The 17,397-nt window shown below is 37.0% G+C and overlaps 2 protein-coding genes across 3 annotated transcripts; one reads left to right on the top strand and one right to left on the bottom strand.

The window, feature by feature from the left end:
- Positions 1 to 77: 77 nt before the first annotated feature.
- LOC126600590 (protein TIFY 6B-like) lies at positions 78 to 4,582 on the bottom strand. Of its 2 annotated transcripts, none has more exons than XM_050267176.1 (7): positions 4,242 to 4,582; positions 1,988 to 2,181; positions 1,572 to 1,759; positions 1,360 to 1,450; positions 949 to 1,273; positions 749 to 809; positions 78 to 498 (listed from the first exon to the last, which is right to left on the bottom strand). In XM_050267176.1, exons 1-7 carry the CDS (start codon positions 4,324 to 4,326, stop codon positions 375 to 377), a joined length of 1,068 nt encoding a protein of 355 aa, XP_050123133.1. In that variant the 5' UTR covers positions 4,327 to 4,582; the 3' UTR covers positions 78 to 374. The 2 variants fall into 2 exon arrangements, with proteins under 2 accessions (XP_050123133.1, XP_050123131.1); XM_050267174.1 differs by having other exon boundaries at positions 1,572 to 1,825; positions 4,242 to 4,580.
- A 3,242-nt stretch (positions 4,583 to 7,824) lies between these two features.
- Positions 7,825 to 16,421, top strand: LOC126599428 (probable serine/threonine protein kinase IREH1). The gene is made up of 17 exons (XM_050265803.1): positions 7,825 to 8,752; positions 9,329 to 9,393; positions 9,512 to 9,694; positions 9,789 to 11,162; positions 11,516 to 11,688; positions 11,917 to 12,154; positions 12,642 to 12,734; positions 12,817 to 12,957; positions 13,054 to 13,146; positions 13,569 to 13,773; positions 14,162 to 14,247; positions 14,383 to 14,468; positions 14,974 to 15,025; positions 15,124 to 15,180; positions 15,281 to 15,454; positions 15,572 to 15,649; positions 15,914 to 16,421. Exons 1-17 carry the CDS (start codon positions 8,044 to 8,046, stop codon positions 15,995 to 15,997), a joined length of 3,891 nt encoding a protein of 1,296 aa, XP_050121760.1. The 5' UTR covers positions 7,825 to 8,043; the 3' UTR covers positions 15,998 to 16,421.
- Positions 16,422 to 17,397: the final 976 nt, after the last annotated feature.

Below are 17,397 nucleotides of genomic sequence, written 5' to 3' on the forward strand. Positions count from 1 at the left end.
GAAATACCTTCTAACCACTTGAATTTCAAGTCAAATACATCCATTTATCCTATAATTGTAATTTGCATTCTTAGAAGGAAAAAAAATGTTTGCTTCAAATTCATCAATGTCAATTGGTACAACATATCAATACAAAAACATGGCCTCTAGAATTTGCCTTCCGATGCAGAAAGTAAGTGAAAGGTAAAAAACAGAACACTTTTTACCATATATGTATATATCTATCATATATTTATCTAATCCTTCAGGTCCAAAAATGATCTTACAACCACAAGCACAAAAGAGATTGGTAAAAACAACGATCCATCATCTATGCCGGTTGGAAGCTTTTGTTACTTCTTCCCTTTTCGACTGCACACCGCCACCATAAAACTCTAATTTGTAGCTTGGGGAGGACAAGAACCGGAGGAGTTGAACGAGAAACTCAAACCTTGTGATCCGGGCGTGCTGCGGTCTGGTGATTTCCTGCTGACATTGTATGGTGCTGTACTCGTCATCCTAAATACACAAAGTTCAATGTCAGTCGATAAAAGTTAAGGATGGTGCTCAAGTCCGGAGGAGATAAAAAACTGTATCAGTTTCACATTAAAGGCGTCTAACTTTAACCTAGATGGAGTTTATGCGGTTCCAGGAAATATTGATTGTGATGGGGTGTTGAAATTTGGAAATTAACAACGAATGGTAATTTCGTTTCTGTATAAACTAATGTAAGCATGTATAGAGGGGGGAAATGACCCTTGAAAGTTACCTTTCCTTGCGCTTCTCGAAAAACCGAGCCAAGGATGCTTTACGTGCTTGAGGCACAGGTACTGCAAACACAGGAATAAAGAGTTGTACATGCTCATATTTAACAAATTCAATGAAAAAACAAGAACAGAAGACGTTGTATATCACAGATATAACCGTAACACTACTAGCATACCAAAAACAAAACCCACAAAGTTATACCTGCTGGAATCAGGTTTGTCATAGCCGATCCCACTGAACTGACTACTGGAGAAGGCTCTGAGCGGTCAATAGGAGACGCGGGTTTCGCTATAGCTAATTCATTAGTGCTATTAAATGTTCCTCCAACGTGAGAACTACCATGTGAAATTGCAAAAAGAGGGCTTGGAAGCGCAGAGACTGAACATTTAATATGGGACTGGTTCCCGAAAAAACCATCACCTCCTAGTGAAGGCCCAGGTATCGGTGCATGCACTTGAGCTACAGAAGGTGATTTACAATGAGTCGGAGACAATCCATCTCCAGCCAGCAACATAATAGCCTGGGCCTAAATAGACAAATAAAGAAATTAATAACAAATAACCTAGAATTTATGTACAAACTGAAGAATCAAATATTCAAAATATAAGATACCTTCTCAGGAGATATATCATTATAAACGTTCACAGAACCAGCATAAAAGATTGTTAACTGAGCAGGCGCCCCAGCTGACTTGGATGCGTTCCTGCATAAGAAATTCAACTTAGCTTCTCGAATTTCCAACGAGTTATGATTCAATATATGTTGTACAATTCCATTTGCTAACAAGCAGAATTGTGGTCAGAATATGGTCTGTGTTAAAGTACCTGAGATCGGTGGTACCAACTACGGAGGTTGTAGAAGGATGAGCAGATACAGGGGACAAAACTGGAACTCCTCCTAGTGGTTGCAGTTTTATGGTAGATCCGTTATTCCCAACAGGAGCATGGGATTGGAGAACTGGAGAACTCAAAGTAATTGGGATCTGGGAGTGATGAACTGAATGTGCATCAAACTGCGGCATAGCATATACTGTCATTCCACAGTGGTTTCCAGCTTGCTTATCAAGAACAAAATTTTTCTACAAAATTTGTGCAAAAAAGAAGCCTATAAAGCAACTTTAAATCAAAACAACGATTCAAATTTCACTTGTTCAGTAAACCGACATGTAAGAATATTGTTCTCAAATCCTAAATACCCAAGGCCACGTTGAAAAAGATTCAGAAAGTACGCGAAGAAATACCTGAATTACACCAGAGAACGACTTCTGGCTGGAGTGAAAAGCATCAGCAGTTGAAATAGTCATAAATGCAGATGTATTATGATGAACAGCTTTTCTTGGCCTACCTTCTTGAGGAGCCTTGAAAGACAGGAATTGCGGAAGTGCAGAAACCTTGTTTGAAAACGACCACTGCATCCCTGAACTTCTAGGTACCGCTGCAAAATCAATAAAAACGGAGTGTCGGGATAACAGTTTGGACAAATAAATCCTTCACAAATAAGCAATATGGGAAGTTTTAGGTTATATGGCTCTGTAAATAGATGCCAACAAGAAACATGTTTTCCTTGGAATCTAGTTACAGTAATTTATATCCGAGAGCACAAAAACAAATCTCAACATGAGTGTTCATCACAGCTGTCTAACTGAGATGAATATATTATTAACACAACGAATCTTTTAAGTAAAAAGATCACTATAAACGATAATATGAATACAGCCATATGCAATACGCACATTGTCAACATACGTTAGTTTCTAAATAGACGAGGAAGCGAGAAACGAACAATGAACTTGAAGAACCAGAAAGCTCCTATAAAAGACCTTAAAGATCTAGCAAACTGCTACAACATTTTATAACCCTCCTTTTGGAACATTTGCGCTGCACGTTTTGTGATAAGAAGCCGTACACTGTAAAGTATTATTATTAAGGAAAACTAACGAAAAGTCCAAAAAAACTTCTCTTTTAATGAAAAGCCCTTTTTAAAGGTATAGTGAATAGTACCAGGGAAAGGTACAAATGTGGTTTTTCGTTAAAAGTGAACTGTACCAGGAGTGTTTTGTTAAAACTCCACCCGGTACTGTTCACTTTAACGAAAAACCACATTTTTACACTAAAAAGTCAATCCTGGTACTATTCACTTTACCCTTTATTTTGTCCTTATCATTAAAACTCAAAGTTTTCAAGCCCTTTTCATTAGTTTTCCTTACTTTATATTGGGTATGTTTATTTACTACGTTTTTATTATAAATCTCGGTTCCATCCAGAGAGGCAGTATCTATTCACAACAGCAGATTTAAGAACAATGTATATAAAATTCAGAACAGAATAAGCTACATGGTATCAAAAAGAACTATTCAATTACTTTGCCTTATAAAATTCATCACTCATAAACTTAATATAAATGTTTCTCATTTGCAGAAGTTTTTTAATATACATGAACCACCTGCCAGCCTTGATCAATGCAATAATTCTTTTAATATGCAAGCGAACATGACACATTACTTTAATGCATGACATCTCATATGCACGTTAGCGAAAAAAAATTGGGAGTTTTAACAAAACACTCCCGATACTGTTCACTTTTAACGAAAAATCACATTTTTACCTTTCCCTGATACTATTCACTAAACTTTTATTTGTCCTTTTTCATTAAAGTTAAGTTTTTTTGGACTTTTCATTAGTTTTCCTAAAAAAATTATCCTGCATAACCCAACAAACTAAAATACGGAGGAAACAATTCAAAAATGGAAGAAAACAAAAGGCACATTTTATTATGTTAGCAAGAAAGAGTATAAAACTAAAGACAACTACTCCATGTTCTTGTAACCAAGTCTCCACCGGCAAACAAACCGAAACGTTTCTATAAGACTGATTGATCCACAAGTCAACACAGTTACATTCAGGAGCCCGAATTTACCTTTTATGTATAAATCGAACTTCTTTTTTTTTTAATACAAGCGATGTTCAACGTTAAATTCATCTTTTTTTTAATACAAGCGATGTTCAACGTTAAATTCATCTAAACTAGTGGGAAGGGCATTCAAACTTAGTGCAGAGGGAAGAGCACTTTGCTCTAGTCAACTTGAGCAAGCTCAGGTCTGCATGTATAAATCAACCTTGAGCAAGTTAAATCGATATTTATCTTTACTGCAACGGATTTGTAGCTCAAGCTGTTAAGAGCGTTTACCCTTGCACCTGAGGTCATGAGTTCAAAAAATCAGACCCCTCTTCCCCGATAACACTTGAGTCGAAAAAAATTCATCTTTACTCAGCAAGATGGATGCTTTTGATCAGGAGAGTGGGATTAAGAAACTAAAATGCAAATTAGAATCTTTAAATGAGTTTCCAAGCTCCACATGCAACCAAACAGATTCAACACAAGCTCAGAATCCCACAAGTACCTCAACAATTTAATTAAAACTCCATAACATACAATTAATAATTAAATACAAAACTGAAATAAATAAATAAATAAATAAATACTTGAAAGCAAACCTGAATTCTTGGCTTCATCATTGGTTTCTTCTTTCAGAGTCACACAACCATTGTTGGAGCTCAAACCCAGAAAATCCCTCTCCATTGTTTCGAACCTTTCAGCTCAAAACCCCACAAAATTTTCAGAACCAAATTCCACCAAAAGCAACAAAGAAGCTAACTTTCTTGAATTCTTTAGAACCCCAAAAGAACCCCAGCAGGAAAAATAAAAAAAGCCTGAACTTTCAGAACCAAAGCTCAAAATTCTTGCTTGTTTGGAGATAGAGAGGGAGAGAGGAACAGATCACATGTGGATGAGGAGGACCAGCTAAATAATATACTCTCTCAATAGCTCCTCCCCTTTCTCCCTCTTCTCACATTTCCATTGGGTGAGAGTGTTGAATCTGGACCGTCGGATTTGTAAAGATTGTAATTTTGTGAGGGGTGGTGGTGCCCGGCCACCGGCTGGTTCCAGGTCGGAGACCTTGAGTTACCAGTCGAAGATCACGTGCGGCACCGAAGAGTGACGCCGGAGAGACACGTGGCGGGAAATTTTATTTAGTTTTATTTTACTTTTAATTTTTTGTTTGGACGTGTTGTCTTTTTTAAGGCTGGTTTGGTATTACTGTACTTTGAAAAAAAACTGTTTCTGCTGTGTTGTGAGAATAAGTAGCTGTGAAATAACTGTTTCTGCTGTGTTGTGAGAATAAGCTGCTGTGAAATAAAGGTGTAGAGTGTTTGGTAAACTTTTATGTAAAACAAATGTGAAAAAAAACGGGTTTTTCAAAGCTAGATTTTGCAACTTCTTGTTTTTGGCTTTTTTTCACCAAAAAATGTGAAAAAAAACTGAAGTTGAATGTTTACCAGACACAAAAAAAACTCCCAACTTTTTTTGATACCAGATTTTTTCAAAATCATCTTAGTACCAAATCAGGCCTTAATGAGGTAGGGTTTTTGCATGCCAGCATGTGGATGATTTGTGTCACAAAAAATAAAGAGTTCACTTTTTAAGATTAGTTTTTTTTTTTTTTAGCATTTCTCCTCTTGTGAATCAGTCTTTTTTGGAGATAGAATTCCCTCCCTTCTTTTTTTCTCCCATCTTTTATTTTCTCTTATTTGAACGATTACAGTTAAGTCACGTCAACATCTTATATTTATTTTTTTATAAAAAAAAAGGACAAAATAGAGAATGTGAAATGAGGAGATGAAATGGGATAGAAATATAATGAAAGAGAACCCTAACTGCTTTCTTGTGGTCCAAAACATGACGTAGTGTGTGACGTAGTTTGTAAATTAAATAATTAACTACTTATTATTCTATTGCGCAATGTGCAAAAAAAAAAAAAAAATTCAAATGCTTTTATTATTGCATATTAAAATAGACTTGTGGAATGCATAGTCCTTGCTTGCATTATAAAAATACCCATTTGAGCTCACCAATATATTTAATTGGTTTATAGATATTCACATTTCAAAATAGTTATATTGAGCTTGTTCGTTAAATTATAGGTGGTGCTATTTACACATTTTTTGTTTCATATTCTTTTTAATTTCGACTGTCAGATCAAATGAGTTGAAAAAAATTAATTGATAAACATTAATAAGAGTGCGTAGAAAATATTTGGAATGTGTGAATAACAATATCCTATACTTTTTGTTATCGTGTGCAAAAGATGAAATCTTACAAACAACTTTTATTTTTATAAATAAAAATAATATTCTACGATAAATTAATTGAAATTATACAATATAAAACTTATGTTTGAGTGCGTAAGTGTAGTACATCTGCTTTTTATCAACGCATAAGTGCAGTACATCTGCAGTACATCTGCTTGTTATCAACGCTAACAAGTCCTTTAGTATATTAATAATTAAAAAAATGGATTAAAGGTCCATTTTATATTGTTGTTACTATTTACACACTTTTTTTTATTTCTCAAATTTTTTTTTTCAATTTCAACCGTCGGATTAAATGAGTTGAAGAAGATTAATGGACAAAAATTAATAAGAGTGCGTAGAAGATATTTGGAATGTGTGAATGACAATATCTTATACTTTTTGTTATCGTGTGCACAAAATGAAGTCTTACGAACAACTTTTATTGTTATAAATAAAAATAATATTCTACGATAAATTAATTGAAATTATACAATAGTAAACTTATGTTTGAGTGCGTAAGTGTAGTACATCTGCTCTTTATCAACGCTTAAGTACACTACATCTGCTCGAGGCTAACAAGTCCTTTAGTATATTAATAATTAAAAATTTTGATTAAAGGTACAGTTTATATTGTTGTTGCTATACAACCACAACGCAACTTGTGCCTAAAAATAATATAATTAGCTTACAATATCTTATACTTTTTGTTATCGTGTGCACATTTCAAAATTGTTTCTAAATTGAAAGTGTCGGGGACCCTCTTCCCTTGTGTTCGAGGTTACCCGCTCCTTTTCTTGTTTAAAATATCAATATCGCTTGTCTTTTAAGAAAATTTAAAATGAAATTTGAAGGATTGTCAAACATTAGTTTGGACGAAGTATAAGAGTTTATTTGATATTGAACATATGTGCCAAAAATATCAAAAATATCTATCGATTTTAACTTAAACTTAAGAGTTTTTCTAACATGAGATGAAATTTACACTTCAGTTCTATTTTTATATTTTATTTTTTATTTTTTGAATCGAAATTATACACACTGCCATTGACAAACAAAAAATTAAAAAAATTTGGAGTTCAATTTTCTTTTGTTCGAAGTCTTGGACCCCATCCGCAATCAAGGAGGCATTACTCATAATCCAGTTTGCAAATTGGCAAATTTAACCCAACTCATTGTGTTTTGGGCTTTTTGATGTTAAATGGGCTCAAAAGTTAAGCAACTTGCGGGCAAGGCAGGCCCAACTATTATGCACTACTAGTGCAGCGTGGGACAGCTTCCATGGGTCAACGTTCACTTTACGGATCACCGCCCTCTCACTAATTCATAATATCAACAGATAGTTATTTACTACTGCGGTCTAATGATATTATTCTTTACTTGTAAGTGAGATGTTAGGTTTGATTATCGATAGTCGAATTTGAATCACATTATTATTAGCCTGTCCAATGTGAGGCTAAACCCTAACTCTACCCTATCCTCTTAATATAGATAAGTATCATTTGTTCACAAAAAAAAAAAAAAAAAACAACTTGTAACAACAAAATCATTTGATACCATAGTATAGTGATATTTTCCCTGATTTTAAATAAAAAGTTTTAAATTCAAATTTCATAGATGATGAAATGTAAATGATCATTGCCCTCTCACTTCTTTCATTTCATTGTGATATATGTGTTATTTTCGTTTTGTTTTGAGTGCTAGTTTAGTGACAGTAAGGAGTGATATTCAAACTTAAAACTTGAAAAGATTCAAACTCAAATTATCGAAAGTAAAAATAAATAATTTCAAACAACGTCAGAACATAACGTTACCCAAACGGTTCATCCAAAACGCATATGTCTATATCTACAACTTTAGAATTACAAATTTCAAACATAGAAAATTGGAAATATCTTGTTAACATTTTAACGGTGTTTGAAATCAAAGGTTTGGAAAAATGATCACACGCGGAGGCGCTATATCCACGCCATTCGAGTCGACTCACATTCTTCTCTCTCTTCTCTTCTTCGTCCCTCTTTCTCTCTCTACTTTCAAACCATCGACACATCCATTTCTCGAACTTCCAACCAACTCCCCCACTTTCTCTCTCTAAAAGCAGCCCTATGCTTCCACGCTAGGGCTGCGCAGATTTCACAAGCCCTCGAAAGGAAATCTATATACCGCAATGGTGTTCAAGGGCAGGTTCTTCTCCTCCAAGAAATCCGACTCCTCCAACAGCCCCGATGGGTCGAATAACAGCCCGCGATCTCTGGGTTCCAACTCCCCGATCCGATCCGATAAGAAGAAGCCTAAATCCGCATCCAAAGACGACTCGCCCGGCCCGAGTAACAGTTCCGGCGGCGGCGGCGGATTCAGTAGGCAGAGTCTAGTCAAAGACGGGTCAAAGAAGAAGGATGCGAGGGGGAAAGAGAGTCCAGCTCAGCTTAAGACGCCGGCGAAGTCCGCGAGCTCGACTGGCGCGACTCCGAAGAAGTCGTCTGCGTCCGCATCGGGGGCTGCGGAACCGGCGGCTTCGGTGTCTCCCATTCTGGCGTCGTCGCTGGGGTTGAATAGGATAAAGACGAGATCGGGGCCGTTGCCTCAGGAGAGCTTTTTTGGGTTTAGGGGTGACAAAGGGTCGGCGCTGGGCTCGAGTAATTTGTCGAGGCCGGGGGTCGGCGATCGGAGTTTAGGATCGGGAAGTGGGGGGAAGAAGAAGGAGGCTGCGAGTCAGAGTAGGATTGGGTTCAATGACAATGTGGCAAGTGGGAGTTGGGGTGATAATGGCAGCAATTCTGATGCTGCCTCAACTGGTAGCTTGCCTTCGAGAGACCAGAGCCCCAACGGGGTGGCATCTTCGCGGTTACGCAAGGGGGAATCTTCGGCTGAAGACGGTATGATTTCGAGCAATTATGCGATGCAGGAGTTTTATAAGTTGTGCTAATTTAGTTTATGCAGTATGCACTGGGTTATCGTTAAAGATTTACCCTTTAGGTCGTGTATTGAGTTGGGAACTTGGGAGTCACATGGTTTTCGAAATCACTCTTGTAGGCTGTAGGCATTACCATAAAAATGATTTGAGCTCCAACCAAAACTATTAAAGGATAACGTTTGTAAAAGGCATTGATTTTGAATCATCTGTGGAGCTGTGAAAGCTTTATCTTTTGATGAGTGTGCAATGGTGTGATGGGTGGACGAGGCTCCGGTTCAGGCAGGTGTACCCTACCACTACATGGATGTAGTTTAAGGTAGTACTCCTCCACCCATCAATTTGTGTAAGCTTAGGAAAACATGGACGGCAAGTGCGGTTGGGCATAGTTAGTTTATCTCATGCTTCATGAGTTGATACTAGAATGCCTTTGGTCTTTTATGCAAATTACTGGATTTTTTGGTACACTTTCATATTTTCATACGATGAGTGGTGTATTTTCCCCTCTAATGGCTTTTGATACCTCCATCATCCTTAACAGGGAGAAACATATCATCTTTTGGTCACTCTGGAGGTTTAAGAAGTTCAGATGTATGTACACCAGAGGTGCGGGTACAATTATTTTATTTACGTCTCCACGTATTTATTTACTTATTTCTGATGGTTTCCCCGTTCTATTATTTCATGTCATAATGTGTTTGCGATTGATATTTTTTCTTAATAGACTGCATATGATTGTGAAAATCCCAAGGAGTCCGAGTCGCCCCGTTTTCAAGCTATACTCCGCTTAACGAGTGCACCAAGAAAGCGGTTTCCTGCTGATATAAAAAGTTTTTCCCATGAACTGAATTCAAAAGGTGTACGACCTTTCCCATTTTGGAAGCCTCGAGGCTTGAACAACCTGGAGGTACTTTTGTCTTCATCTTATATCACCTTTTTATGAGTAGTTAAATTTGAACTAGGAAATTTTACCTGCTTGGAATCATGCTTCTGATATGCAGGAAATCTTGGTTGCAATTAGGGCAAAGTTTGACAAAGCAAAGGAAGAAGTGAACTCTGATCTGGCTATATTTGCAGCAGACTTAGTTGGAATTCTTGAAAAAGATGCAGATAATCATCCAGAGTTGCAGGAAACTCTTGAGGATTTGCTGGTTTTGGCACGAAGTTGTGCAATGACATCATCTGGAGAGTTTTGGCTTCAATGTGAAGGCATAGTTCAGGAATTGGATGATAGACGTCAAGAACTTCCTCCGGGTGTGCTGAAGCAGCTTCACACTCGAATGCTTTTCATACTCACAAGGTGTACTAGGTTGCTGCAATTCCATAAGGAAACCGGACTGGCTGAGGATGAACAGGTTTTCCAGCTTCGTCAATCAAGAGTTCTGCGTTCCACTGATAAAAGAATTCCGCCAAGTTTGGCAAAGGATCCAAAGAGCTTAAGTGTTGCAAAAGCCTCTAAAGCAGCTTCAGCTAGGAAATCTTACAGTCAGGAGCAACACGGTTTGGAATGGAAGAGAGACCATGTTTTATCGGGAAATTTGTTCTCACCTCTTGTTGATCAACCACCTAAGAATTCGGAGTCTCCTGCTAGTAGGGACCGGATGACATCTTGGAAGAAATTCCCATCTCCGGTTGCGAAAAGCTTGAAAGAAACTACTGAATTTAAGGAGCAGAGTGATCCTAAGGTTGAACATTTGAAAGGTTCAGACAACAAGAGAGGGACTTCTGACATTGATCCTACTTCTATTAAGCTTCCTGAGCCTTCTGGCAAGGATTCTCATGAGCGTTCTTCCAAGCACCAGCACAAACCGTCTTGGGGTTGGGGAAATCAACCGAATGTATCTGACGATAGTTCTATAATATGTCGCATCTGTGAGGAGGAGGTTCCAACTGCAAATGTGGAAGACCATTCAAGAATTTGTGCGATTGCTGATCGATGTGATCCAAAGGGTATAAGTGTGAATGAGCGTCTTGTCAGAATTTCTGAAACCCTTGAAAAACTGATGGAGTCCTTTACTCAAAAGGATATCCAGCATGGTGTGGGAAGTCCAGACGTTGCCAAAGCATCTAATTCAAGTGTGACCGAAGAATCTGACGTTATATCTCCAAAACTTAGTGACTGGTCCCACAGAGGCTCAGAGGACATGCTCGATTGTTTTCCTGAAGCTGATAATTCAGCTTTTATGGATGACCTGAAAGGTCTACCTTCCATGTCATGTAGAACTCGTTTTGGTCCAAAGTCTGATCAAGGAATGACAACATCATCTGCAGGCAGCATGACTCCTAGGTCTCCCTTATTGACACCAAGGGCCAGTCAGATTGACTTGCTCCTCGCAGGCAAGGCTTCTTTCTCTGAGCAAGACGATATTCCTCAGGTATCTTATTAATCTATTTGATTTTACAAATACTTATTTTCTCTGGGAGTTCCCCAAGCACATGCTTGTGATGCAATTGTACGGCATTTGAATATCAATTTACAACCTGAGCTATAATCCTTGTCAAATTGAAAATTCAATGGAAACATCTTGCTGTCCTCTCCAAGTCTTTAAATTTTCACCTCAAATACTGTGCACCACCTGCAGATTATTAGTGTCTGCACACGCTGAAGTGGGATATATGTTTTATTCAAACTTTCAAAGTAGCATGAATTTGATTTAATTTTAGTATGTGTTTTGCTCAAAGTCTTATTTTTCATTCTATCAAGGCTAACTGCTTTTGGATGATGCAGATGAATGAACTTTCTGATATTGCTCGGTGCGTAGCAAATATGCCTTTGGATGATGATCGCTCTATGCCATATCTACTGTCTTGTCTTGAAGACTTGAGAGTTGTTATAGACCGCAGAAAGTTTGATGCACTTACCGTGGAAACATTTGGGGCACGCATTGAGAAGCTGATTCGGTGGGTACTTGCTGCTATTTTTCTTGGTTTTAACAAGCTTCAAGCCTTGAACTAAAGTGTTCATTAATATACCTTGAATGTGGGTACTTGCTGCTATTTTTCTTGGTATCTACATTTCTCCTGAAATGTGGTATTAAACAATTCATTAAGAAATCATCAGAACTACGTGTAACCTTTTCAGTTCCTTTTTAAGTTCAATTTTACATTGTCGTAATGTTGATATTCTAGGGAGAAGTATTTGCAGCTTTGTGAGTTAGTGGATGATGAGAAGGTTGATTTAGCAACTACCGTAATTGATGAAGAAGCTCCACTAGAAGATGACGTGGTTCGTACAAGCCCTATACCGTTTTCCAAGGACCGAACATCTATAGATGACTTTGAAATTATCAAGCCAATAAGTCGTGGGGCATTTGGGCGAGTTTTCTTAGCTAAAAAGAGAACAACAGGGGATCTTTTTGCGATTAAGGTACCACATAATTAGACATGTAAATTCTTGCTGACTGTATTGCTCCATGTCACCTTTAGTTTGATTAAGCTTCCTGTTTTGTCTTTGATATAATTTTCTGTATATTACCAAGTTTTACTTTTTTTAGTTTTTTCGGTGATTTATTCATGTTATAGCCGACCTTCTGTGTGCTTTTATTGTGATAGCTCTTCTTCTCTATTTTTATTTTTAATTTGAACCTGTGGAAACTTTTGGCATACATCAATTTAGTGGTTTTTCAACCACATTCTATTTTTGTTTGGAAGCTGTGTACAATTTTTTTTGTTAAAACTTATTACAACTACTGTAAGTATGAAAATGATGATATTTTGGATCACACCTAGCCTGTCTAGTCTATAAAATTTCTGTGTTTGCATCCCCACAAACACCCTGAAAACAAAGAAAAGAATGTTTTGGTTTTGAGCATGAAGAGGATTTGCTCATTCTTATTTTGTATCATTTGTAACAGGTTCTTAAAAAGGCTGATATGATCCGGAAGAATGCTGTTGAAAGTATTTTAGCAGAACGTGACATCTTGATTTCAGTCCGCAATCCTTTTGTGGTGAGCAGGTGTTCTAGCAAAGCGTTTTACCTTGCCTTGAGAAACATTTTGTTCATTCTAACACAAATTTGAACTGTATCAGGTTCGCTTCTTCTATTCTTTTACTTGTAGTGAAAACTTGTATCTTGTGATGGAGTATTTGAACGGAGGAGATCTATACTCATTGTTGAGAAATTTAGGCTGCTTGGATGAGGAGGTTGCTCGTGTATATATAGCAGAAGTGGTATAGGCTTGCAACTTCTTCAGAACTATTTTTCTGCATACTTCGCTTTGCAAGTTCGTAGTCTGAGGTCGTGTTTATCTATTTTTGATTTTGCAGGTGCTTGCTTTAGAGTATTTACATTCACTTCGTGTGGTTCATCGTGATTTGAAGCCTGACAATTTGTTAATTGCTCATGACGGCCATGTTAAGGCATGTACATACAGATTTATCTTTTAGTTTTGTTGCGTTTCAATGTCAATATAATAGTGCCTTTAATATCATTGAGTTTTTCAGTTGAAGCAGGATAGTGAAATTTGAAAATCCATCTCTACTAGAGCTCGTGATAATTACATGGTTTAGCTTTAGTTGGATGCATATTTTTGTTCAAGATAAATGAAACGTTTTGTATAAATTTCAATTATTTCACATCATAAAATAGAGCACTAGCACTCACGTTGGCACATCCGAAGATTGCTCTCAATCTATTTCTTTCTTAAATAAATAATTTCAGTAGTTTGTGCCTAGTGGGTTGGAAATAATTTTAATTTTTGTGTAGCAGTTAAATGGGGGTTATAGATGGCTTTCACTTCTTTCTCCACCCAAATTTAACCTTTTGTATTCCATCTGAGCAGTTGACAGACTTTGGGCTTTCGAAGGTTGGTCTCATCAACAGCACTGATGATTTATCTGGTCCAGCAGTTAGTAGCACATCCCTTCTAGGGGAAGATGAACCCGAATTATCTCTCTCTGAGCATCAGCGAGAAAGCCGAAAGAAACGTTCTGCAGTCGGTACACCTGACTATTTGGCACCAGAGATACTTTTGGGAACAGGACATGGTTCGTATAGCCTTTTCTAAGTTTAAGGTGCTATTATTGCCTTTATCTTGTTCTAAAACTCTTCAGCCTTAGATTAAGCTTCAACATCAAGAAAGAAATACTAATTAGCCTGATGTTCAACTATGGGCTAAAATGTTTAAATCATTATTCATTGGTCCTCTTTAGTCTTTCATGGAAGCTGAAAGAATGTTTAAGGGCACCCAACCATAATGCTCTTGTTTTCCCTGCTTTTCCCCAAACATGCTGTTCACTTATTTGGTTGATCACTATTTAAGTATTTAAGGGCGCGGCCATTATGCTCTTGTATTTTTGCCAAACAGCTTTCTGTTCTGTTTATTGGTTAAACCGTTGTAAGATTAACAACTTGCTCCTGTTCTATGGTCCACAGGTGCAACTGCAGATTGGTGGTCTGTTGGTGTCATTTTATTTGAATTGATTGTTGGAATTCCACCTTTCAATGCTGAGCATCCTCAGGTTAATACATTGCATCTAAAATATGTTATAATACATAGGCTTGGTGTTTACAACAAAAATTGTTTGTGATTTCACAGTTTGTTTGAGTTCTAACCCTTTGGCTTCTTTTTAACCATTTTCTTCTTTTGCTTGTAGACTATATTTGATAATATTCTCAATCGTAATATTCCTTGGCCTGGGGTTGGCGAGATGAGTCCTGAAGCACAGGATCTTATTGATCAGTAAGTGAAGCATCCAAGATTTTTATGTGATGTTATTGCTTTCAAAGATATGCTTTGTTACTGCCTTGCTAAGGAGGAAATATTTGTTTCTGTTGAAATTAGCATCTCCATTGAAGTTGACCATTAGTCAGTTTGTGTTGAGATCAAGGGCATTGGCGCTCTGTTTTGGTCTAGTTTTAAGATACTTGTGTTAACATTCTTGAACTTTAATTCTACTGCAAGTTATGAACCCGTCACTCATGGTTTCAGGCTGCAGGAACTTTCTTCTTATTTTGCATGGAGGCCTAAATGTGGAATAACAATTTTTATCCAATTTGTTAATTTGTTCTTTGAATGCATGGGATTGAAAAGTGATCTTAGATTTTGTTCGAATTTGTGTTCCAGTTTAAAGGTCCATTATGTTCAAACATGCAAATGCATATTCATGCATATTTACTTGTGATGTCTAGTGACAGCATGTACTTGTGATTTTTGTTTAGTTGATGCTGATGCAACTAGTTTCCAGGTTGTTGACAGAAGATCCTAATCAAAGACTTGGAGCTAGAGGTGCATCAGAGGTATTTGTTAGTTAGATTTACTTCTTATTCATTATATTTTAGTGCATGATCTTTCAAATTTCTTTGATAAACCAACAAAACTGCAATCTGTGATAAAGGTGAAGCAGCATCCATTCTTTAAAGATATCAACTGGGACACGCTTGCCAGGCAAAAGGTGTGAGACAGCGTATTCATAAATCATAAAAATGAAGACACAGATTTTTCGTCTTTGGTTTGGTTGGCACCACTCCCTTATGACTTCTCATTTCTTGCAGGCTGCGTTTGTTCCCACTTCAGAGAGTGCTCTAGATACCAGTTACTTCACCAGTCGTTTCTCATGGAATCCTTCAGATCAACATGTATATCCACCCAGTGACATGGATGATTCCAGTGATTCTGACAGCTTAAGTGGCAGCAGCAGTTGCTTGAGCAACCGTCATGAGGAAGTGGTACATTAGTTCAAGAAACAAGTGCTTTTAACTCCTGATGAGAATATATTTTATATTGGCCGTACTTTTATATAATTTGCAGCACTGACATGATCTTGGGGCGACGTTCATTGACAGGGTGATGAATGTGGGGGTCTGACAGAGTTCGAGTCTGGCTCTAATATCAATTACTCTTTCAGTAATTTCTCATTTAAGGTATTTCTTAACGTACAAGGCTGTCGTTTCTTTTATCATCATTAAAATGACCACTCAAGATGCTCATACTGTAATTAGTCGTGAGTTCTTCATGAATAGTGTCTTGGATGCCATGTATTTTTTGTTTCCTCTCGTCATTCCTCATCGTATGCTGATGTTGCTTTCCCACTGCTTTGCATGGATCTATTTTTGTTAATTATTTAGTTCATTTTTTTCACCTTTTCGTGACATATCTTACTTCATTTTCTCATGATCATGGTTCAGAATCTCTCCCAGCTTGCATCAATCAACTATGATCTGCTTTCAAAGGGTTTTAAGGATGATCCGTCATTGAATCCCAGCGCATAGCAAGCTGCTCCTGGTTGTCAAAACCCGGGATTAGGGATTTGCCACCGAAAAGATTTGGGCTTGTTTTTGGGGCCTAATCACCTCGTCGTTGTTTGTACATATGATCATCGATCATTTTTTCTTTCGTTTACAGTGTGAGCAGTTGAGAGCAATTTGAGTGATGAATTTGCACCTGGAGAGATGGGAGAATTCAGAAAACTCAAAAAGCCGAAACTGGTTCGGTTTGTGCTCTCCTTGCTCTTATAGGTAACTTATCCGCCCGCAGGGGCGTCAATTTTACAGTCTGAGTAGTCTTTTGTATCTTAAGGACTTTGATGTATCCTAATTAGTATGCCCTGTGCTGGTTGAGCTTGAGGATTTTTGTCACAAGTCTCTTGGTTTTCCTTCTCCATGGCAATGTGAAAACACATCCTCTCTCTTCCAATTCGCACTGTATCTTGTTTTATTCAATTTTTCGACAGATGCGGAGCGTTGTTTGTGTGCAGTGGAATAAAGTAAATAAGACAAGATTTACGAGGTTCGGCAAGTGTGCCTACGTCCTCGGGACAACATTAGTACTTTATTTCATTATCTAAAATAATACGAGGATAAAAATAATTCTCACTATTCTCCTTTCTCTCTAGCATGGCTGACTGGTAATTTCTTCCGCATCTCTCTTCTTTCCTCCTCTTCCTTTTCCTTCATAACTCCTCTTTCTTTCCTCTGTATGTTTTTCTCTCATCTCTTTCTTCTTCTTCTCACTACTTCCTCTGTATGCTCTCATCTTATAGGCAAAAAGATTACTATAGCAACATTATTTACTTTACAAGCTTTTCTCAAATGAATAGTGAAATATTGTGCATGAATAGTAATCTATCCGTTTTTTTTCATATGAATAATAATAATCCATCTTATTTTTCTTTGGATAAATATTAACGAACTATTCATGTGGACCATCCACATTATATTACAACAATTTTGACTTTTGTTTGGAGTATATCCATTGCAAACGATTCAAGCATTTTGTGAAAAATGCATGAGCATTAAGGAAAGGGTAGTGTAATTCACATATTATTTTTTACTTTTCACACCTCTTATTTATTGGTTGTTAGACAAAATGAAGTAAAGAGAAATAAATGACAAAAATTAATAGGGGTGTATGAAATGTAAAAAGGAGTGTGTATAGTACTATTCTATGGAAAAGTTCTAATCCAATTTAAGGGCTTATCGTCTATTGAGAATACATTTTTTTTATGAATTTTGAAAGATTAATGGAGCACGTCAATTTTTCAGATGTGTATTAAAAAAAAATATTCTTTAGGACATAATGGAAGGGTGGTTATTTTTTTACATAATGTTGCATATTTGTGAAAAAGTCGATTTTCAAATGTAGACAATGAAAAAGTCATTTAGTTTCAAAT

This window comes from Malus sylvestris, chromosome 14 (genome assembly GCF_916048215.2).
Source record: "Malus sylvestris chromosome 14, drMalSylv7.2, whole genome shotgun sequence".
Taxonomy (NCBI): domain Eukaryota; kingdom Viridiplantae; phylum Streptophyta; class Magnoliopsida; order Rosales; family Rosaceae; genus Malus; species Malus sylvestris.

Bases quoted from the DNA above. Each gene is read 5' to 3' on its own strand.
- LOC126600590 (XM_050267174.1), bottom strand. From the start codon at position 4,326: ATGGAGAGGGATTTTCTGGGTTTGAGCTCCAACAATGGTTGTGTGACT. The intron at 1,826-1,987 runs GTATTTCTTCGC...CAAATTTTGTAG, and splicing joins CGTTCTCTGGTGTAATTCAG to AAAAATTTTGTTCTTGATAA. The intron at 1,274-1,359 runs GTATCTTATATT...TTGTCTATTTAG, and splicing joins ATGATATATCTCCTGAGAAG to GCCCAGGCTATTATGTTGCT.
- LOC126599428 (XM_050265803.1), top strand. From the start codon at position 8,044: ATGGTGTTCAAGGGCAGGTTCTTCTCCTCCAAGAAATCCGACTCCTCC. The intron at 13,774-14,161 runs GTTCGTATAGCC...TATGGTCCACAG, and splicing joins ACTTTTGGGAACAGGACATG to GTGCAACTGCAGATTGGTGG. The intron at 15,026-15,123 runs GTATTTGTTAGT...TCTGTGATAAAG, and splicing joins GAGCTAGAGGTGCATCAGAG to GTGAAGCAGCATCCATTCTT.